Below are 21,379 nucleotides of genomic sequence, written 5' to 3' on the forward strand. Positions count from 1 at the left end.
TGTTGTTTTAGTGATCATTTTAATTGCAGACTTTCATACACTGGTAAATAAATGTGGAATTCTAACTATGTTTTACCAAGCAAAACTGAAATGTCAACTCATGTGGTGTGTCCACTCAATTACAGACCTCTTAAAATTGACAGTTTTATCAGATTATTTTTATAATCTACTGTCAATTTTTTTAAGATGATTTTGTATGTAAAATCTTGATATGCAAAGTACTACTCACAAATAAAGTAAAAAGTATACTATTTCCCATATATAAATCAGCTGTATCATATGATAGTATTTGATAATACTCAATTAATAACAACAGTTCTTGATGCACTTTACTTCTGGTCAGAACGTTTCAGCCTTTCATTAGTTGGTGTCAGTGCCATTAATGAGAGTTGCGTCGCTAGGCAACCCTTGAAATCTCGCGATCTCGAGGCGTGCCTTTAGAAAGCAATGGACACCAGAAATTAGCAGGCAAACTATTTTACAGTTTGTGGGGTCAAGGTAAACGCGGGGGGAAGTTGTTGTTTCAATGATTTTGTGAAAATAACACGTATTGAGCACCAACGACGGCAGTGAACGGTAGATTGGGAACTTTAAATGAGTTTCCAGGTTCTCGCGGGATTTCCTGGGTTGCCTAGCGACGCGACTCTAATCATACTAGCGTACCCATCCCGGAGTGTTTAGTCAGTCTCATATACTCTTTTGAATTAATCTCCGTCGGTGAAATAGTCTTTTGTGTGGAGAGTTTTGTCGTTTTTAATCATTTTTAACTTAAAAAACTGTAAACACTGTAAAAATGACAGCAGTTGCTCAGTCCCATTTCATCTTCGGTTTACGGACGGGAGTGACAAACAATTTGTGTTTCTTCGATGAGCAAACTGTCGTTTTCCCCTGTGGAAACAACTGTGTGCGCTACAACACCGTCCAAAGATGTCAGAGGTTCATTCCAGGTAGGCTGATTGATTGCTGACTGTTCCACATCATGGTGTTACACTTACTTAACATTTTGTGTAAAACAAAGTACTACTTTTAATTATTATTTTTTATTTAGTTATTTAGTTATTCACCTATTGGTATTTCTCTTTGTCTCAGGCTCAGAGAAAAGCCAGGGCATGCGTGCTTTGGCCATCAGTGCCAATCGGCGTTACCTGGCAGTGTCAGAGTGTGGTGAGAAGGCCACCATAACAGTGTTCGACCTGCAGCATGAGCAGGGCAGAAAGAGGAAAGTTCTGACTGCAGGGGATATGCTTGTTCACGAGTTTGTATACATGGCTTTCTCCCCTGATTCCAAGTACCTGATAGGGCAAACAGGTGGTCCAGAGTGGATGCTGATCTTCTGGCTTTGGGAAAAACAGAAAGTCCTGGCATCGGTGAAGACCAGTAACTCAAATAATCCTGTTACCCGGGTGAGTCATTCATACTGTGCCAGACCAGCCTACAGCTGATGTATGTGCTTAATATACCATTTTAATGATGTTTCCTCAGGTCAGTTTCAACCCTTACAACAACATGCAGCTGTGTGTGAGTGGAACTGGTGTGTTCAAGTTGTTCCGCTACTCAGAGGGATCCCTGAAACAGAGCAGCTTCCCAAAGGTGGAGGCCATCAACTTCCTGTGTCATAACTGGATGTCAGCGGAGCGGGTGATTGCTGGGACTGACACAGGCAGGCTGTTGGTGTTTGAGTCTGGAGACCTGCGAAGAGAAATCAAGACAGCTTCTAAGGCAGCACAGGAGAAGTCTGACAGGTCAGCTGCTAACTGATAGATTGATAAACTATACTGTTCTACCAAATCCTACCAAAACACCTTACCCAACAATTAATTGATTCTACCAACAAACAGGGGTAGAATTGAGTCATTAATCTAATGACTTGCACCTCAACTTTGAAACACTAATGACTCATGACTTCTCATGGACTCTTTTGACTTGGAATGACTTATCATGTTATAAAAAAGAGAATACTGAAAACAATAATACATTTTCTTCACAGTGGATATATTTTTAATCACATTGACAGCGGACAATCATGTTGGCAGTGCCACATGGACTTGCTGTAGGGCTTCAAGCAAGACTTTACGTCACTTGTGACTTGGCAAACAATGACTATGTCCCACCTCTGCTAACAAGTGTATCTTATTCCTCTTCCCTACAAACTATTAACAACACACCACTGAACACACATGAATCAATCCCACATGCTGTACACTGTCTTGCCAATGCAAATACTCACTAGAGCACCAAATGTGTATTAATCCACTTCTCAAAATACTCCTCAACAAATGCACCATTTCCTCCTGTTTAAGTGATGTTTGTTAAAAACTATGTAGACCAGTTGTTATAGGGGGAAATTAATGAGCCTCAGATCTGTTTGTTTTTTGTGAAATTGCCATTTTTAAATGTTATTAAAACTGTGCAGGCAAGCAGAGACAAGGAAGATCAAAGACACTGACATGGAGGAAGCCCCAACTGTCTCTCGCATCACAGCCATCCTGTCCTACTCCAAGGGCTTTGTGTGTTCTATGGGTCCTGGCACTGTCTGTCTTTTTGAAAAGACAGAGGAAGACAGTTACAGAAAGAGCAGGGAGATACAGGTAAAGCCTTTTGCTTACAAGCAACAGTGACACTGTAGGCTCTCTGTATGTTTCTAAGTCATCATATGTGTATGCTTTTCTGTCAGATTCCACCAGACAAATACAGTAATGAGGTGACCCGGGCTGAATGCCAGGAGATTGACACCATGTGCATCAGTCCAGCAGAGGAAACTCTGGCCATCAGTACAGACCAAGGACAGCTGTACAGCCTCAGCCTGTCCTCTGTGGACATCAACAAGGTAGTACTGCCACCTCCACCAGCATCACCACTGACTGTTCAAACCAACAATAGTGCTACATTAAAAAAAGAGATTCGAGACAACAAGATCACTGCATTGACACAGCCTGGGTGCTAACGCTGAGGGCTCTGGCAAAAAATGCAGGGTTGTCCAGAAACATTTTCCAAATTGCAATCTGATGTCATCTGAGAAGGCACTTTTTTGGCCAAAATCAAATATGTACAATTCTGCGCACATTCTTGGTAGATTTATCTTTATTGTCCATGCAACCATTAAGTGTACTCATTTATCCTTTAGAGGATAGTGGGTGCTGGAGCTGATCCTAGCCGACGTTGGGTTCTTGCTTACTTTTTAACATGAATGAGGTCATTCTGTTTACCACATGATTGTCAAGACGGAAGAGTAAAACAATTGTCATCATTCCAGAGTTGCAAAATCTTGTCATGGTGTTGTAAAAAGGTATTCTTTGTTTTGGTGTTTGATAAACCTTGAAATTCATGGATCTGTAACCCAAACCCAAAAATACCTTCTTGGATTGTTTTTCATCCATGCCAATGCAGTCCCTTGTATTTTTTTAAGCCAGTGCCATTTGCTACCAGAATCCTCACAAGGTCACTACTAACACCACGCTTACCACCTCTACCACTATACTAACTAGTCATTTAATTTTCTAATAGTCACTTGTTTCTTTCTTTCCTTATTTTATTCTTCTGTGTTTTACATGCCAGTGTTTGCCTTCATTCTCTTGCATTTCCTCTGTGGCACTTTCTTTCCCACATGTTGTGGACATCAGGACAACATTCTCTTTATCTAGATAGTTAGCCTGTCCCTGAGATGTAAACTCTATAACCTTTTAGGAAGAACCACTACATTTTGAGTTCCTGTCCCAATCCTTCCACTCGAAGTCCATCACTGGTTTATCCATCTGCCTTCGGAAGCCCCTCGCAGCCACCAGCTCTCTGGACCACTCTGTCCGCATCTGGAATTACGAAACAAAGTAAGCCCATTCTTATTGTGTCCGGTGTTCACTTCATTTCTATAAACGTATAAATAAAGAGGGTTGCTGTATTTTACACAGCATGTTGACATTTTGTGAGGCACAGAAGCATCAGTGAGGAAGGAGAAGAAGGAATAATTTTACAACTGTGTGTGGGTGATGCTCTGCTTGTAGGAAGGTGTCTTATCAAGCCCTGTGTTTCTGCAGTGTACACCAGTTAAATTTAAGACTTTTCAAGGCATTTTTAATATAAAAAATACAATAGAATACAACAGATACATAGAATACAATTCAGTAGCTTTTTCAAGGTCAAGGAAACCATCAATTAAGGTCTACATATTCTGTGAATTTATTCACATCATTTATTCACTTCCCATATAAGAAGCAGAAAATTGTTGAATGAATTAATGAATTAAAATATAAATAGATAAATATTTTGTTAACTTAAGTTTTTGCTAAAATCGGCTCTTTCTCCTGACAAAAGTAAACTAATGTTACTGTTTATGACAGGTGAGCAAATATATTCATTTCAACACTTTTGTAAATTAACTTAAGTGTTTTTTCAGACTTTTCAAGACCCTGTATATGTATGTAAGACATGCCACTGTTTTTCTCCTTTGCTGTGACTTGTCAGAGTGTTGGAGCTGTACAAGGAGTTCCAGGAAGAGGCATACAGTGTGGCTCTGCACCCCACTGGCCTCTTCATCCTCGTGGGCTTTTCAGACAAACTCAGGCTGATGAACCTGGTTATCGATGACATTCGCTTCTTCAAGGAGTTCACTGTGCGGGGCTGCAGAGAGGTAGGGAATATGTGTGTGTGTGCTGATTGTGTGTTCACTCAGTAAATCTGAATTGCTGATAGTGCAGCTATATGATGCACTCTTTAGCTCTGACTGTCTCTTTCACCTCCTTCCTCCACACCCTAGTGTGCTTTCAGCCACGGTGGCCACTTGTTTGCGGCTGTCAATGGAAATGTCATTCACATCTACTCTGTCACCTCTTTTGAGAACATCCTCAATCTGAAGGGCCACAATGGAAAGGTGAGTCAGACATAAGAATGTATTCCACAGCAGACCAGTGGTCATATTTGTCATTAACTGGACAGCTTCTTCTCTTTTTTTTTTTGGCAGATCCGTGCCATTGAATGGAGCCTGGATGACAGCCGGCTGGTGTCATGCGGGATGGATGGTGCAGTGTACGAGTGGAACACACAGACTGGCAAGCGTGAGTCAGAGAGCGTCCTCAAGTCCTGTAGCTACACAGGTGTGGCCTTTTCTTCAGACTGCAAGACCATCCTGGCTGTGGGAACTGATCTCACACTGAAGGAGATCCAAGATTGTCAGGTCAGTAGGAACAACACACCACTGGATCTCTTATATTGAGGTTGCATAAATTATATTGAGTGGAACAGCGCAATGAGCTTAATATAATGTTCATGTACAGGGGCAAGAAAAGTAAGTGAACCCTTCAAATTACCTCCATTTATGTATTAATATATGAACAAACACAATATATTTTATCTAATAACATCCAAATCAATGTATTGTTCTTGTCCAAATTGATCACATCATTCAAACATTGACAGTTTAGGCTGGAAAAAGTATGTGAACCCCTCAGCTAATGGCAGTAACAGAAAAGCTAACTGTAGCCAGGAGTTAAAGTTGTTGTGGGCTGTGAGAAATATTGAGCTGAAAGATGAAAATCCTCTGTAGTGTTGAGGAAAACCACAGAGTTGGGTGGTAATTCACCTTAAACATTACACATAATCATTAGCTCCATTGTTAATACAAAAAAGTTAATAAGAGCAGCTTTAACAAGTTTGAAAACAAAAACAAACATATTTCTCAACATAATATTATTTTTTGACATTTAATTTAGCTTTTCCATGAAAAAGACAGGTTAGTTTTACCTCTTCAACAGAGTGAGAAAGTAAAAATCAGTTTGCTTGAAGTGTGTACTCAGCTAAAGGTATGTAACATGTGACAAGAGGTCATGAGTTGACCCTGCTTGTTTTAAAGAGCCAAAAAGGTTTGGGAACCAGTGGTACAGGCTGAATCACTGGCGGCTTAAATGAGTGTCAGACCTTTACGTTTTTCTGTTTGACTATAAACAATTCATACTCTTTTTATCGTTTGCCAAAAAATCTGCAACATCACATATTAAAATGCAAATAATGCAGTTCAGATTATTTATCTGTAAAAATGTATCCACTGCTATAACACAAAAAGGAATAAGGAATTTATTGCATCACTATTCCAGTTAAGTTGAATAGTTTTCAGATATATAAAGGCCAGAGCCTTCTTCAAATCTGCATGAATAATATATACTAAACTGTAAATATGTAATGTGTTCTATTTGTAATTTAAGAAAAATAATAATAATAAAAAAAAGCTGAATTCATTATTTTTATCATCAGTGTGCAGGATTGTATTTTCTATTGTAAATCTCAGTCACATGCTCCACAGGTGCTTAGGGAGGTTCCTGCTGATGAGGTAGCTCACACTGCTATCGCAGTGTCTCACTCTGGTAGAGTTGTCTTCACTGGGACATACAGTGGAACCATCAGGGCCATTAAATACCCACTACCCATCCAGAAGGACTGGATCATGTACCAGGCGCACTGTTGCCCAGTTACCAAGGTGGGTCTCAATGTTGTTGAACACTGTGTACAGAAGTATTTTATTTGAATATTGGACTATTTTGAGAACCAGAAATGATCTGTCATGTGAACCATTATATAACTAAGAGAAAATTCCACTGTCTAACCTTGTACATCCTCAGATGGTGATCACATATGATGATCAGTTCCTGCTGACAGTGTCTGAGGACGGTTGTATGTCGATGTGGAGGATCATTGATAAGGAGGGCCGAGGACTGAAGAGTAACAGGCAGATCATCCACACTGAAGAGATTCTTGTCACCAAGTCAGACCTGGAGGAGAGGGTCTGTGTGTTTGCATTAGGCCATTTTACTTGCAATAGATTCTCCGCATTTGGTCTAGAACAGAACATAATGTGATATATATATATGTATATATATATATATATATATATATATATATATATATATATACTATTCTTGATGGATGATACCATGACAGCCCATAGCTATGGCTACAGTCCCTGAAAGTACTGTTTGTTTCTCTAGTCAGCATCCAAATAATTGCTATTTGTCAGTAAGATAATATGTTAGCACCATTTTATCATTTTAAACACAGCATTTTTATTTTGTTAGGGGGACACCATTTTTCCCAGGTTACTGTTTTAAAACTGAAAGTTTGTGCCACCGATGGAAAATTTGTTGTGTATTTGTTTCTGTATTGTACAGACAAAAATGTGTAAATAGAGTTTCACCTCATGCTTGCCTCAGAGCTTGATAGGTAACATAGAAGTAGACAATAAATGCAGAGTAGTTGGTCCGTACCATACAGGGACATCCGACATAATCATCCGGTTCTACGTTCCTGTCTGTCTGTGTTGCAGACGCAGAACATGTTGGAGCTGAAGATGCGTCTGGAGGAGCTGCACATGGAGAACGAGTACCAGCTCCGCCTGAAGGACATGAACTACAACGAGAAGATGAAGGAGATTTCTGACAAGTTTACCCAGCAAATAGAATCTCTGCAAACTACACAACAGGTCCGCTGGCCGCAAACCTACCAGCTCTCCAAACATACCTCATAATGCATAATTTATTTTTTACAGTTCAAGGTCAGCTTCTCGACCAGAAACCACCATTGCCTGTATTTAAGTACTATGACTTCTTGTATTAACATTACCTAATTTCTTCATAATGGAATAAAAAAAAGAAATATATTTGCCTGCCTCTATTGAGTCAGCACAGTTGTTGCTTTTGCTTTTGGAATGACTTGTATAAGTTAAGGTCTTTATTGTGTGTTCACTATATGTACTGTTCCTATAGACCATGAAGACAGAGATGGAAAAGCAGGAGCGTGAGCACCAGGACAGTTCTGCAGAGGTCACTCTCAAACATTCCAAAGAACTGAAGGATTTAGGTAAGAGGAAGACTGGATCAGTGTCAGCACAATGCAGAGACAGTGCATCTTTCTTTCTACAATGATCAGTCTGTCTATCTGTTTATGATACACAGAGTTCTCATACAGCCAGAAGCTGATTGTGGAGCTTGAGAGGTACCAGGATCTTCAGCATAAATATCAAAAAATGCAGGAGGACTATGAGAAGCGGCTGAAGTCTGCAGAGGAGAGCAAAATCCAAGCCCTGGAGGAGCTGACACAGAACTCTGAGGCCAAGCTGCAGGAGAAGACTCATCTCCTGGCTCAGGTCAGTCAGCGAGAGCAGGAGGAGGAGGTGGCAGAGCTTTGGGTGGGGGATGAATTTGGAGGGGCACTTTGATTTTGTCATGCTTTTATTTTGACACAGTGTCAGGAGGACGCACAGCAGCAGACCCGTGAGTTTAAAGAATTCATAAGGCAGGTAGAGGAGGATGAGGAGAGGAAGATCCATGACATCCAAATCAAGTATGAGAAAAAACTAAAGACAGAAAAGGAGACCAACATAAGTCTGAAGGGAGAGACTGGTATCATGGCACAGAAGGTGGGAAAACTTCCTTTTATCAACAGGGTTTTACTTTTAATTGAGTCTGTCAGTGCATGGATTCCGTGGCTTCTTATTGCATCTACAGCGTAAAAAAATGAATCATCTTTCCTCGTCTTTTCACCCTGTTTGTGTCTCACTCAGTTCTCCAGTCTTCAGAGGCAGATCGATGACAGGTGCTCAGACATTAACCAGCTGAAGCAGGAGCGGCAGAGGCTGCTGGGATTGATCCGCTCCCTGGAGAGTGACATCGAGGACCTGAAGAGGCAGATCGCCGGACATGAGAAGACCAACCAGGACAAGGTGGCTGTGATCAGAGCTTCATCGTTTTTTATTACCAATTTTATTATTAGATTAGCAAATTTTGGTACAGACCCACGCCTTTTCTTTTCGTCTATATCCAAAATGTTTTACTTTAAAAAGAGTGTTTTGAACATTGAGCCTTTGACATGGGGACATAGTGAGATTTTCTACTGAGAAAATTAGTGGGGTCATTACTCTGCTAATGTGTGCAGACCTATAGCTTCTTACTGGATATACTGTATACCCAGTTTACCATTCATGGCTTTCTATATAAGAGTTTGAACCTCAAATGTGAATGCACAGGTTCATTGTAATCATAAAATTAAATTAAAGAGGAAATATGTATTTCCTGTTGCCCCCGAGCAAGTGGCTGGGTTCTTTGTGAAACTTTGTAAAACTTTGTGAATAGTTCTTTTCCTGAATTGAGATACTTGTTTGTGTTGAAGGGAACCGGGCTACAGTGTACTGTTACTCTGAACTGATTACATCACATGTAGACTACAGCTTGTTAGAGACACTAGGAACAGGCGTGCTGCTTCTTGTGTTTTTGTGTTTTTAGAGAGTGTATCAAGGTTTTTGTGTCTCATTTTATTTTTAGCTTCGAGTAAAATTGCCAACTCGTGTTAGGTTGAGTCCTGTTTTTGTTGTATTTTGTTTTTGATTTAAGCAGCATCCGCTTGCCCTGTTCCCATCCTTAGTTATTCTCACCCTTTGATTATCTTTGTTGTCTGCTTACTACCTAATGAATTTTGCTTAACCAATTCCCATAGGTCATGTTGCTTGCGAGCTGGGTTGTAACGTCTAGTACGGGTCGAGCTCTAGAACCCCAGGATACATTTCCCATAATGTAACCTAAAACCTGTCTTCACTAGGTCATTTCTGCCTGTCTTTCAAACTCCATGCCCACTGTTTGTAACCATACTTATAGTCCATACAATATAGTCACCAAGCACCAGGCCATGATAGTCATCAGATTTCTTTTTCAGAAAGTTCCTCCAGAGAAACAGATGACATTTTACAGCTGTGTGGTCCTCAGCAGGATGAGTGAACTGAACTTGATGTAGGAAAATTGTGTCCTTCTGTCGTGTCTTCCACTAACAATCCTTCCACACTCTCATGCTCGTGCAGGATAAAACCATCTCCGGCTTGAAGAAGAAGAACCAGGAACTGGAGAAGTTGAAGTTTGTATTTGAATTTCAGTTGGAGGAGTTGAAGACGCAGACTGAGCCTCAACAAGACGACATCAGTAAGAAGAATGAGAGGATCCATCAGGTCTGTCTGTGTGTGTGTGTGTGTGTGTGTGTGTGTGGTGGTGGGGGTGGTGGGGTGCCTTCGTCTGAAAGCTAAGAGCCCCAGCACTCTATAGATGGTACTCCAGCGTCATCTCAGAAAACTGATACGTGAAGTAGCAAATGAACATTGAATGTAAAACGTCTGTGCAGTGCTGACAGTGATGTGCTGTCTCTGACAGCTGGAGGAGGAGCTGGTGCAAACTGACAAGAGCAACACTCAGCTGAAGCTCACTGTCTCTGACCTGAGGCTCAAACTGAGGACCAGAGATAAAGAGATACACAAGGAGATGCAGAAGGTCAGCACATACCCAACACTTACCTTCTGCACTGCAGCCAATTCACATGATGACTATATGCTAACTTTTCACTTTTAATACACTTTGATGAGCTTACTTTTTTTTTTATATTGTCGACTGTTGCTTTCGTCTGCTGTCATAGAGCTGAAAGGCAGATGTGTGGCAGATGTTCACTTTGAGCTGTATTAGTTTGAACGCTTTTACATTAAAAAGGTTCACATTTTTCAAGTCTATCTTTAAAGAATACTGGCATGCCCATGTGCACATTGAAAGAGTCAGTTGACTGCTGCAGTTGTTCCTCCTGTGCATACTAACAACAAAGTTACAGTATTTTAAGATGAACATCTATTTAACGTCATTTTATTTTGAAAATGAAACATTATTTAACATAGTTTCTGTGGCCAGGTGAGCGATCTGGAGACACATCTTCAGCGGTTCAAGTCAGATCTCCATAACTGTGTTGGCTTCATGCAAGAGCCAAAGAAACTGAAGGACAGCATAAAGATGATCTATGCCCGCTATGTATCACAGACCGATGGGGTGAGTGGTTCATACAGCAAATCCATTGAGAGCTAGGTGCAGGCTGTCATTCCTAGGGGAGTAATTCTTATTTGTAGTATGCTCTACAGTCTTATATACACTGAAGAAATGCAGAGAATACGCAAACCATGAGTGTGCTGTTTCCAAGGTGGAGAAAAGCGGCGTAGAAGAAGATGTTCTGAGGGCATTCTGTCGCCAGCGTGAACACCTGGAGAAAACTGTTAATAGTCTGAAGACGAGACTGGCCAAATCCACTGAGGAACATGAGAAAGTCTATCTCAAGATCATGAAGGTAAATAATAACACTGACTGTAAATCTGATCTGATCCCTCTAGTCAAAGATTCACTTCTTTGTTTTCATAAAACAAACAGAAAGAATCTCCATGTGAAACGCGTAAATAGTTTCTAACCTCTCTACATGGTAAAGCTCATGAAGCATTGTTTATGTGGTGCAGATCTGAGTAATGTTCTAACTAACCGAGTGATTGTCGTCTCTGCAGGACAATGTAACTCTGATTACTGAAATCAATGAACTGCGAAAGGAGCTGCGTTTGGTGAGGACTCAGGTTAAGGATTACAAAGCTCAGCTGGCCATATACAAGAAATCCAACAAGTCCCGTCCCAACTCAGAGGAAGGACCAAAGAAGGAGCCCGAATATAAAGACGTCAATTAATTGACGTCTTTATAGGAGCCGCACAGGGACACATACTGAGAAGTTCCAAGTCTTTGGGATGAACGGCAACGTTTTTAACTACACAAAAGATTGAAATTTAGACAAGAGCATAGAAGCAAGCTTATTTTGTTAATTAGAAGAATACCAATTTGTTTTAGCACTTTCTGGAATGGAAATTTGGAAAGTTTTCTCAAAAAAACAGACAAAAACAACTCATCATTTTAACCTGATTTACTTTGAAGACAAGCTGGAATAAAACGAAAAGTTTGAGTGGTGAAGATATTCGTATTAAAACCAATGTTCTCCCCACACACCTGACACGAGCTCCATCAGCAGCTTCTCCTCAGCAGTGTGTTTGGTTGGTATGCACAGACATTTCACTGCACTCAGGAAGTCACATGACTGGATGCTTTGTTTGTCATGCTTGTTTTTCTTATCGATATGAAAGATAAGATTTTTAACTTCTTCCTTTGATGGAAATGAAGCCCTCTCATCAAGAACTGATGTAGGTGTAGTGGTCACAGCCAACCTGAAAATTGTATGTTATTATTTCTGAATATAGGAGGAGAGCCAAGTGGGGAACCATAAAAAAGAATAAATTTGTGAAAGAATAAGAAAATAAATGTGGAAATATAAAGAGGAATATATAAAAGAATTTAAAAAATGCTTTTACCTGTCCATCAACTGGCTTTGGGCGGGCTTTCCTGCCCAGGCTGAGTAGTCACTTCCTGCATGAATCCAGCTTTGGCGGGAGCTTTTTCGTACGAGCAACAGGAAGTATACATAGACTGCACATGCACTGTGTGCACAGCTTTCCTTTTCCCAACTCTGATTTTAAACTGCCACCACAGTCAGGCCGGGGACACACTGCCTGCCTTGTGTGTGTGTGTGGCTGTGGAACATCTTGGTTTGCATTTCAGTGCCCATGTTAACAGGTCAGAGCAGCCATACTGCCTGAGACGTCTCACACCTTGTGGCTGCAGCGCTTCATCTAGAGATGTGGAGTTCCCAGCCAAATAAACAAAGAAAGCATTTGTTGATGTCATATTGACATCATACCAGCAACATTACATAAAAGTGAAACTTTCCTTCCCTTGTAGTTTTGATGTTTGAGCTGAGCTGTACCTGAACATGTCACAGACATGACAAAAAAAAAAAAAAAACACTTTAGCAAGGGGAGACAATGGAGGCCACATGTACTATATAATAGCAGAAAGCCAATGTAAGCTGTAGTTATGTCAATAATTTAACAGGTGAAGGGCAGTTTTTCTCTCTTTTTCTCTGTGTCTTGCTCTGAACGAGGGTAAACAAAAGGCAAACACTGCGTCTACTTCCTGTTGATCACACTAAACGCTCCCATCAAGGCTGAATTCATGTGTGCAAGAATGGACCACTCAGGAGAGCCGGCCCAAAGCCAGTTGATTGGCAGCTTGGCCCTTCAAGGAATAGCAAAAACAATAGGTAAGAGCATTTCATTCTTTTATATATTTCTGGTCATTTATTATTATATAATTTATTATTTATATTTTTATCATTTATTCATTCTTTTCACGGCACTCCTATGACATACACAGACTCGGTGAAGGGGCAGAGACATGATTCAAAATTATCTACGTTTTTTTTATTGAATTATTCAAAAAGAACCTGGAAGACGTCACTGAAAAAGAGACACAGTTGGAAATTAAGAGTGGAAACCAGAAAGAGATATAAAAGAATCTTTATTACAAAAACTACGACCACTGCAATGATATTGAAATATTTTACAATTAGAAGTTTTAATATATATTTATGTACATCCAATTTTCAAAACAAACCAAAACTAAACCTAAGTGCATTGAGGCTGGTGAATGCAGCATAGCTCGATAGAATGACATCACCTCACTCACCTATATCCATGGATTGCTGCTTTTATCATATTTTTTCAACTGTTTTGTTGCATCAGTCAGTGAGAACTGTTTGTTTCTTTTGAACTACAGATGAGTGGGGATGTATCGACCTGAGTGAAACACTGGGGTGTTCCCTCAGATGCCTCCAAAGTTCGCAGATAACTTTGCTTTCAGAAATATCTGACTGTGGTTCAGCCTTTTCTCGCACTAGCTCTTCTTCTGCTGTGCTGCCAGCTCAATTCAATCTAACTGTAGTTCAATTACTTTTTCAAATGAGAGACCCTATGATCATCTTATCCTGTTTGGTTTGTGAACGCAGCATGGATCCATGTTGTTACAGTAGATCGAGGACAGTTGATTTAATGGTAAAATGTCAGGAATTCTACGATTCACTTGAAAAGTAGATCATGGACGTCTTCAAAACTTATCACGACATAAAATCATGAGATCGCTCACCCTTAGCAACAATGTTAACATATGGCTACTGTCTTCAACTCTTTAATAAAAGACGTTTTACTTTGAGAGGCATGGAAGCATGGGATTTATTAATTACTGAAAAAAAGAAGATGTAATTACATTAAAAATACAAACTTTATTTTGAACATTTTAAATAGTAATGGTGAGAAAGACAAAAGGTTAACACAATAAAAACATGACAGATGAGTAGTAACAGTAATATAAATTACAAAAATGAAAAATGATCCATTTAGAAGTTCGCGGACATCTTGACAGTGTCTTGTTTCAGGTCCACGATGTGCATCTCAATTCTCCTGTGCAGATCGTCCATTGAAGCTGACAGGGTGTCGTACAGAGCCTGGACACAGAGAGATTAAACACGTTAGTCTCAAACCACGGCTGAAACTATGTTAGAAGCTGCTGAGTGAAGCAGACGTGCAGGAGATGGATCTTCTCGTCCTGACTCTACCTGAGCTTTCTCTGTCTCTTTGCTGCAGATGTCTCTCAGGCTTTGGATCTTGGCCTTCAGCTGCTGCGTCTCCCTGGAGATCTCTTGGATTTTGTCGGCCATCTCTTCGCGCTTCTGATGGATTTGGTTACACTGCCTGGAGAACAGTTTAGGTTTTAAAACATTCATATCGTCAAATTGTTTCTGTAAATTCCTTGATATTATCATGGGGAGCAGTAATGAAGCATGCTGGATATATCATGGCGTTAAATACCCCAAAACATCTTGAACGTGCTGCTCCTTCATCTCTCTCTTCATCTGTCTCCGGATGCTTTGCTTGGACTCTTTGTCCAGCTTCATGCCCTGAGCTCGCTTCACCTGGCCTTCCTCCATGCACAGGTTCTTCAGCTCCTTCTGCTTCTTCTCATATTGAGCTGTCAGCTCCTGATACTGCACACACACACACACACACACACACACACACACACACACACACACACACACACACACAAGCTTACATTACGCACAATGACGAGCTGTGAAAGAAGGTGCCCAGTGTTTCCACCACAGACTTACCACCATTCTGTGTTTGGACAATGTTAATTTTGGCACCAGGTGAAAGCTGTGATGAATCACCAGGCCCTCTCTCACTGACATTAGTGATCTTAATTAGAATAAGTAAAATCACTTATTTAAAGGTTGTACGCTGAAGCCCAAATCTACACTCACACCAGTATCTTCTGTCTGATACAATTCTCCTGATCAGCAGATTTTGCGTTTTTAATGTTTATATATTCATTTTGAAGGTTAAACAGGATGCAAGTAAGACCATTACTCCTCCATGAAACAAACTGATCATAACAGTGCTCAGGCTGATACGGTTACTGATCGAAGGTTTTTTCTTTTTTGGGAAAAGCAGATCTAAATACAGAACACTTGTACACTGTTCCTACCGTCTCCTGTCTCTGCTTGGAGTTGTTCATGCTGCTCTCCAGGTCCTGCAGCAGGCTGAACATCTGCTGGATCTCGGCCTCGGTGTGAGTCACACTCTGCACCATGTTCTGCAGCTCCACCACACGCTCATCTGTTTCCGTCTGAAATCAACATCATCAAAAACTCATTACACCTGGTTGCGTGTGTCGCTTCAACCTCTATCAACACATCGTCCTCGTTTCTTCTCTACTGACAATGGAGTTCTTGATGTTCTTCACGTTCTCCCTCATCTTCTCCATCTGACTCTTCAGCTCCTCTGGAGACTCCACGATCTGAGACTTGAGTTTGGTGACGTCTTCCTTCAGGTTGCTGATGTCCACCTTCATCTGGGCCTGTCACACACACACAAACATACAACACAGCCGTGACTCTTACTGCCTGTGTTTTTAATTTCCTTTCTGAGGAGGTGGGATGTCACACCAGTAGTTATTAGATATTCAGGTGACAGTCACATACCAGTTTCTGAGACTTCTCTGCAATTTTGGTTTTCCACTCGGCGATGCAGTCATTCTTTGCATTCTGAAAGGAGAGAGGTTTATTTCACTTTGACTCGCAGCTCCCACGACAACAGGTTTAATTATTGTGACTGTGTTCCATCATCACTTACCACTTCCTGGTATTCATGCACAGTGGTGGTCTGCAGCTCAGAGAGAGCGGCCGCCAGCTCGTCTGCCTCAGCCTGCTGCTCTGGTGGGATGGTCCTGAACAGCGACAAGACAAATCTGTATCCATCTCACTGCACAGTGAAATACTATCATCTCTCATGTCAGTGGAGGACATGAACGTTTTTAATTCTTTATGACAATGTCTTTTTGTAACGTTTGGTTTTGTTAAATCAATTATTTTGAGTTTAATGCTGCAACTAACAATTATTTTCAGAGCTGCAGTAATTTTTCAAGCAAAAAGCTGAACATTTCCATGTTCCAGCTTCTCACATGTGAGGATTGGCTACTTCTTGTCATTCTCTGTGGAAATTAACTGACTGTCTTTGGGTTTTGGAAAAAAACAAAACAATTTGAAGATGTCTCCTTTGACATTATGACGTGTGACAGATATTTTTCACACTTTTAAAATTAAGAAAAGAAGAAAAATGTAATCATTCATGAAAATAGCTTTAAGTTACAAGTTGTAGGCCTAATTATTATTTTCATTGTCAGATAATCTGACAATTTATTTTTTTCTGATTACTATACTCTACGTTTAATCTAGAAAAATGTCATAGTAAAACTGATCTGTGTTCACTGAAAGTTCCCAGAGGACAGGGTGGTGTCTTAAAGCTTGTCCAACAACCGTCCAGCGCTCCAAAATATCACATTCAAAAAAATGTGGTTTACAAACAAACAAAGCTGCAAATCCTCACATTGTAGCAGCTTGAACCAGTCAGTGTCTAGCATGCTTGATTATTAAATGACTTGCATGATTAATTGATAATCAAAATGGTTTTCATTAAAATAATCAATTAATCACTCTGACACTTTCTGTCAAAAAAAATAATAAATGTTTTTCAGGTTATCAAAAATAAATAAATAAAAAAACATGAAGATAACAACTCATCTGTAGATAAGTGAAGATACATCAACACAGATTTTTACAGCCACACAGCAGCAAAACAAAGAAGGAAAATCACATCACACGTCACATCCAAGACTTACGTCAAAATCTCAATCTTCTTCTCTGCTTCTAAATTGCCTTTGTTGTAAGCCTGCAGCCTGTCCATGTCTGCCCTCTGACAACAGAGAGACTAACTGTTACAATATGTGACACACACCAGGATAATGTTGACCAACCTGTCAGCAGTCACAGAAACAAACTTGTTGAAGAAAATCCTTATCAAGTCACCAGCTGGCCAACAGTGTTCTTTATAAAAATCTAACAAGACTTAAGCAAGACATTCAGCACGAATGTGTAATCAAGAGATTTCTCTACATTATAGTCTGAACTGTGTCCACATCATTTTCATAAATCACATTAAAACAGTTTACCAAGATATTTCTATTTAATGTAGCTCTATTATATATTTAGAACTTTGATTATATCTTGGGATGTCACCTCCAACTGTTGATCATGGCGAGACTGTGTATCACTTCACCCGTGTGTGCATGTATGGCCTCGTGCACATGCACGAGATAAATAAAACAGGGACCCACCAATACAAAACAGGGAACCTTTAAACCGTTTACCCTCGAGAGACTAAACCCTTTCAGAGGTAAGCTATAAGCTAGCCTTCATTACATACAAATTTGGCCTGCTTCTCCAAGATCATGTCCATCCTCTGCTTCCTGAAGTGAAGAAAGTTCATGATTGCACTAAGAACAGTCAGAGTCCTCTGTTTTTCTGGAAAGAAACAGCAAGACCATTATCAAAGAAATGGTTACAAGTGGTTGTGGAGATCTTTGGAAAGATGAAAAAAGAAACATTTACTTACTCGGGGCTAGAAGGTCATTCAATGAGAAGTCATACACCAAGCACATAGGCAGAAACTGCCGCCTAAAAAGATGAGGAAGAATGTTGCTTTATAGCTCCGTTCCCAGAATTTAGAGCTCCTGTCTATTCCCAGAGTTAAAAAGACGTCTGCTGACTGCAGAGCCTTTTCTTATCAGGCCCCTCTGGAACAACCTCCCTACTGACATCAGACTGTCTGACTCCGTTCAGACTTTCAAATCTAAACTTAAAACATATTTTTATGCCTTAACTTTCAGTTAGTTTCTTATGCTTTAATAAACTCAGTCTCAATAAATCAGTAAACTCAGAACAGTATAGTCCAGGTTGTCCTGCCGACGAGATCACTGTAAACTTTCTGAATATCACTGCATCATTCCAACTGTTTGTTTTTTCCCTCAAGCACATGAAGCGCCCAGGCTGTGTGCCTCTCTCTCTCTCTCTCTCTCCCTTCTTCTTCTCTATCTCCTTCCTGTTCCTCTCCGCAGGTCCTCCCTCCTCCAGAGCTGCAGAGTCTGGATCTGCATCTGCAAACCACCCACTGCCCCATGATCCTGTTCAACACCTGCTGCTAAACCTGCTAGAATTTTATACAATTAGTAATGATAATTGTTAATGTTATTAGCTGTCATTACTACATTACGGTGTGATCCTGTATATCCAGGGTTAAAACTCACATGCGCATGTAGACGCTCATGATAGCAGTCGCCCCCTCATGATTCACTGGATACTGAATGTTCTCCAGAAGTGGAACCTGTTTGAAAACAAAAAGCGAATCAAGCTCTCAACTAAAAGCAAGGACAACATGTATGAGGTGATAACTCTGATGGTGATGACATTGACCACTACATTATAATCTTACATAAATATTAGGTGTGACATTTAAAATACCAGACAAGCAGGAACAGACAAGACTGTTTAGCATAAACTTGAATTGAACCGTTGTTTAGTGTAGTGGTAGAAAGGTCTGGATGTAAATTGGTAAAGTCAGTACTCACCATAGAGTGACACTCAGGTCTGAAACGATACAGGAGATGCAACACTCTCATGTACAGCGTTTGAACTGCCTCTGGCTGTAAGAGAGAGTAATCAAGGGTTAAGTTAATGGCCTATAGTTTATATGAGCAGAGAAGACTGATGGCTGCGAAACAAAGCATCTCCAATAAAGGCTGTTATCTCATCTAGTCCAGTTCTTTGTCTCACAAGTCTAGCTACAGCTGGTTCCCACCCAGTCTCCAAGGTGTGTAAACCGAAACATAATTAAAGGATAGCTTTACATTTTTCTTCACAGGCCTATATGTACATTGAAAGACTTGTTGCTATTATTCCTCCTGTTTATATTGGCTGTGTAATGATCCCTTACAACAAGATTCCAGTGTAAGAGATGGGGGACAAAGTGCAGAGTCCTTATTCTGTGGGACAGTAACAGTCTGAGTTTAGGACTGCAACTAACAATTACTGTCCTTATCGATTAATCTGCAGATTGTTTTATCAACAAAGTTATCAATTAAATGTTTTATTCAACCAACAGTCTAAACTATAGCTGCAACGATTAGTCGATTAATTGATTAGTCAATTAACACAAAATTAATCTGCAATGATTTTAATAACTGATCATTGGTTTTAGTTATTTTTCAAGCAAAAATTCAGAACATTTTCTGGTTAAAGCTTCTCAGGTGTGAGGATCTGCAGTTTTTGCTTGGTTATATTTGATATGATATTTGAATATTTTGGGGTTTTAAATAAAACCAGCAATTTCAATACATTTTGAGTTTCTCCAGACTCCTGTCGAATCTGCAGCACAGGACATAATTATTGATTTTATTCAGTTTTCACAACAGAGTTTCATTATGAAAAGCTCTTACTGTGAAGGGCTAAACTGGCTAACATAACACAAACTGCTGTCCTCACAAAAGAGCAAAACAAAGTCACAGGTTCGGTCCAGAAAATACAGACACCTCATACGAGCAGAACAATTCCTTAATTTTGTTTACTGTAAAATTGCTGTTGATGTTGTATTGACAATCTGTTGCTGTAGTGATTGTGGTCTAATGGCTTTCAAGCATCACAGTATTATTACTGTAATTTCAATGAGAGTGTTTACATGTGCATTTGTATCCTGATTTTGAGCCTTATCTTGTTTTTGATTATATTCAGGGTTTGATGTTTACATTGAACATGAGAAACCTGGTTATTCATATTCCTGTATGCATGATCATAACAGTATCCAGGTTTGTGATTGTCTGCCTGCAGCGGTGTCTTGATTTCTCACATCACTATGACATGGTTCAGAAACCTGGATAAGGTATTTCCATGCCACAGTATCCTGGTTTCTCCTCTAGGTAGTATAATCAGAGTTCACAAAATGGGGATATGGTCCAGGTTTCTGGAACAGGCATGAGTTGTTTACATACACAAAACAGAAGCAGGATATTCCAACAACCCAATCATAATCAGGATCCTAGTGTTTATGTAAACACACTCAATTATTAGTGACGGAAATAGGAAGTTTGTGTCTTGAATAAAAACTGTGGTAAACTAATGCAGTGACAAACAGGCACAATCATCATTTTTCATTGTAAAAACTGAACGAAAGCAGTTGTAAAATAATGTAACAGACCTCGGGAAAAAAATGTAAATATCTCCGTCAAAGGGCGCTATTCACTCCTACATGTATTATGTTACATGTCTTTGACTTTGTTAAGGAACAAAATAATGCAAATGTATCAACATTTTGAATGGGGTTTAGCATAGATGATGTCTCTTCATTATGGATCATGTCTGGAAGCAGCAGCCAACGGACGTTACCTTCGGGGCAGGAGTCAGGTCGCTCTTGGTGAAGTGTTTCGCTTCTTGGCCGATGAGAACTTCTGTCCGGTAAAAGTTCACTATCGCATCCGCTGTATAAACAGGGAAGGTGTTTTCACTCATTGTCGCAACGTTCGTACCGACTGAAAACAGACAAAACACACAAAAAAGATTTCGGTGTCAACGACGGGACAAAATTGGCGCCTTAAAAATACTTCCTTGTTGTCAGTGTTGACAGCGGGTCTGATTGGTCAGTTTGTCCTTCTTCTGTTGTCAGTGAAATGATACATGGCTCACCAGCGCCCTCTGTGCCCCCTACGAGAACTACTACACTACCCAAATACTACCAAAAAAAATACTATAATTAGAGTTATAAAGGTTTATCAGTTAGTTCCATCAAATATTTAAGTTAATTAAATATGTTTTATTAGTTATCATATATTTGAGGGGCAACTACCTGGACTCTTATTTTTCCTTTTGTTTTGAATATATGTCCAATTGTTTAAGTATTCTAGCTGCTGTACTCGTTGTATTAGCATGGTGATACTCAGTACTACAGTCCTGCTGAATCAGATTTGAAGGAAAAATATGATGAAAGAATGCTACAGAGGGGATGAAAACCATATCCCGGGTCCAGAATCCTTGATACATTTATTATGACAATGTACAAACTGAATTACCTTTTGGGCTGGATTGACTAATTTTATAATCTGTAAAAGTAAAAATAATCTCATATATTCAATAATAATATCGAATATAAAAATATCATTACATAGGATATTATGAAAATACTAATTATGAAATTGAATTCATTGTTAATTTGATGATCCTTTATGGTAAATTTCA

At 39.8% G+C, this 21,379-nt stretch overlaps 2 protein-coding genes across 2 annotated transcripts; one reads left to right on the forward strand and one right to left on the reverse strand.

Annotated features, from left to right (window-relative positions):
• Positions 1-492: 492 nt before the first annotated feature.
• Positions 493-11,781, forward strand: cfap57 (cilia and flagella associated protein 57). The gene is made up of 21 exons (XM_056365365.1): positions 493-947; positions 1,090-1,403; positions 1,483-1,742; positions 2,414-2,588; positions 2,675-2,827; positions 3,685-3,824; positions 4,459-4,624; positions 4,751-4,864; positions 4,955-5,167; positions 6,290-6,463; positions 6,606-6,767; positions 7,307-7,462; positions 7,746-7,839; positions 7,935-8,125; positions 8,225-8,398; positions 8,543-8,701; positions 9,830-9,973; positions 10,173-10,289; positions 10,695-10,829; positions 10,978-11,121; positions 11,330-11,781. The coding sequence occupies exons 1-21, from the start codon at positions 794-796 to the stop codon at positions 11,501-11,503; spliced, it is 3,513 nt and encodes a 1,170-aa protein (XP_056221340.1). The 5' UTR covers positions 493-793; the 3' UTR covers positions 11,504-11,781.
• Positions 11,782-13,914: 2,133 nt separating this feature from the next.
• Positions 13,915-20,747, reverse strand: nuf2 (UF2 component of NDC80 kinetochore complex). The gene is made up of 13 exons (XM_056365376.1): positions 20,534-20,747; positions 18,724-18,798; positions 18,403-18,479; positions 17,712-17,773; positions 17,523-17,620; positions 16,939-17,012; positions 15,894-15,987; positions 15,743-15,805; positions 15,481-15,618; positions 15,247-15,387; positions 14,568-14,743; positions 14,315-14,450; positions 13,915-14,203 (listed from the first exon to the last, which is right to left on the reverse strand). The coding sequence occupies exons 1-13, from the start codon at positions 20,654-20,656 to the stop codon at positions 14,096-14,098; spliced, it is 1,365 nt and encodes a 454-aa protein (XP_056221351.1). The 5' UTR covers positions 20,657-20,747; the 3' UTR covers positions 13,915-14,095.
• Positions 20,748-21,379: the final 632 nt, after the last annotated feature.

The sequence above is a fragment of the Seriola aureovittata genome, chromosome 2 (assembly GCF_021018895.1).
Source record: "Seriola aureovittata isolate HTS-2021-v1 ecotype China chromosome 2, ASM2101889v1, whole genome shotgun sequence".
NCBI classification, from domain to species: domain Eukaryota; kingdom Metazoa; phylum Chordata; class Actinopteri; order Carangiformes; family Carangidae; genus Seriola; species Seriola aureovittata.

Excerpts from the sequence above, each read along its gene's own strand:
- nuf2 (XM_056365376.1), bottom strand. The coding sequence starts at position 20,656 with ATGAGTGAAAACACCTTCCCTGTTTATACAGCGGATGCGATAGTGAAC. Across the intron at positions 17,774-18,402 it reads ATGAGCGTCTACATGCGCAT|GCGGCAGTTTCTGCCTATGT; the intron begins GTGAGTTTTAAC and ends TCATCTTTTTAG. Across the intron at positions 17,013-17,522 it reads TGGAGAAGCAGGCCAAATTT|AGGGCAGACATGGACAGGCT; the intron begins GTATGTAATGAA and ends CTCTGTTGTCAG.
- cfap57 (XM_056365365.1), top strand. The coding sequence starts at position 794 with ATGACAGCAGTTGCTCAGTCCCATTTCATCTTCGGTTTACGGACGGGA. Across the intron at positions 4,865-4,954 it reads TGAAGGGCCACAATGGAAAG|ATCCGTGCCATTGAATGGAG; the intron begins GTGAGTCAGACA and ends TTTTTTTGGCAG. Across the intron at positions 7,463-7,745 it reads CTCTGCAAACTACACAACAG|ACCATGAAGACAGAGATGGA; the intron begins GTCCGCTGGCCG and ends CTGTTCCTATAG.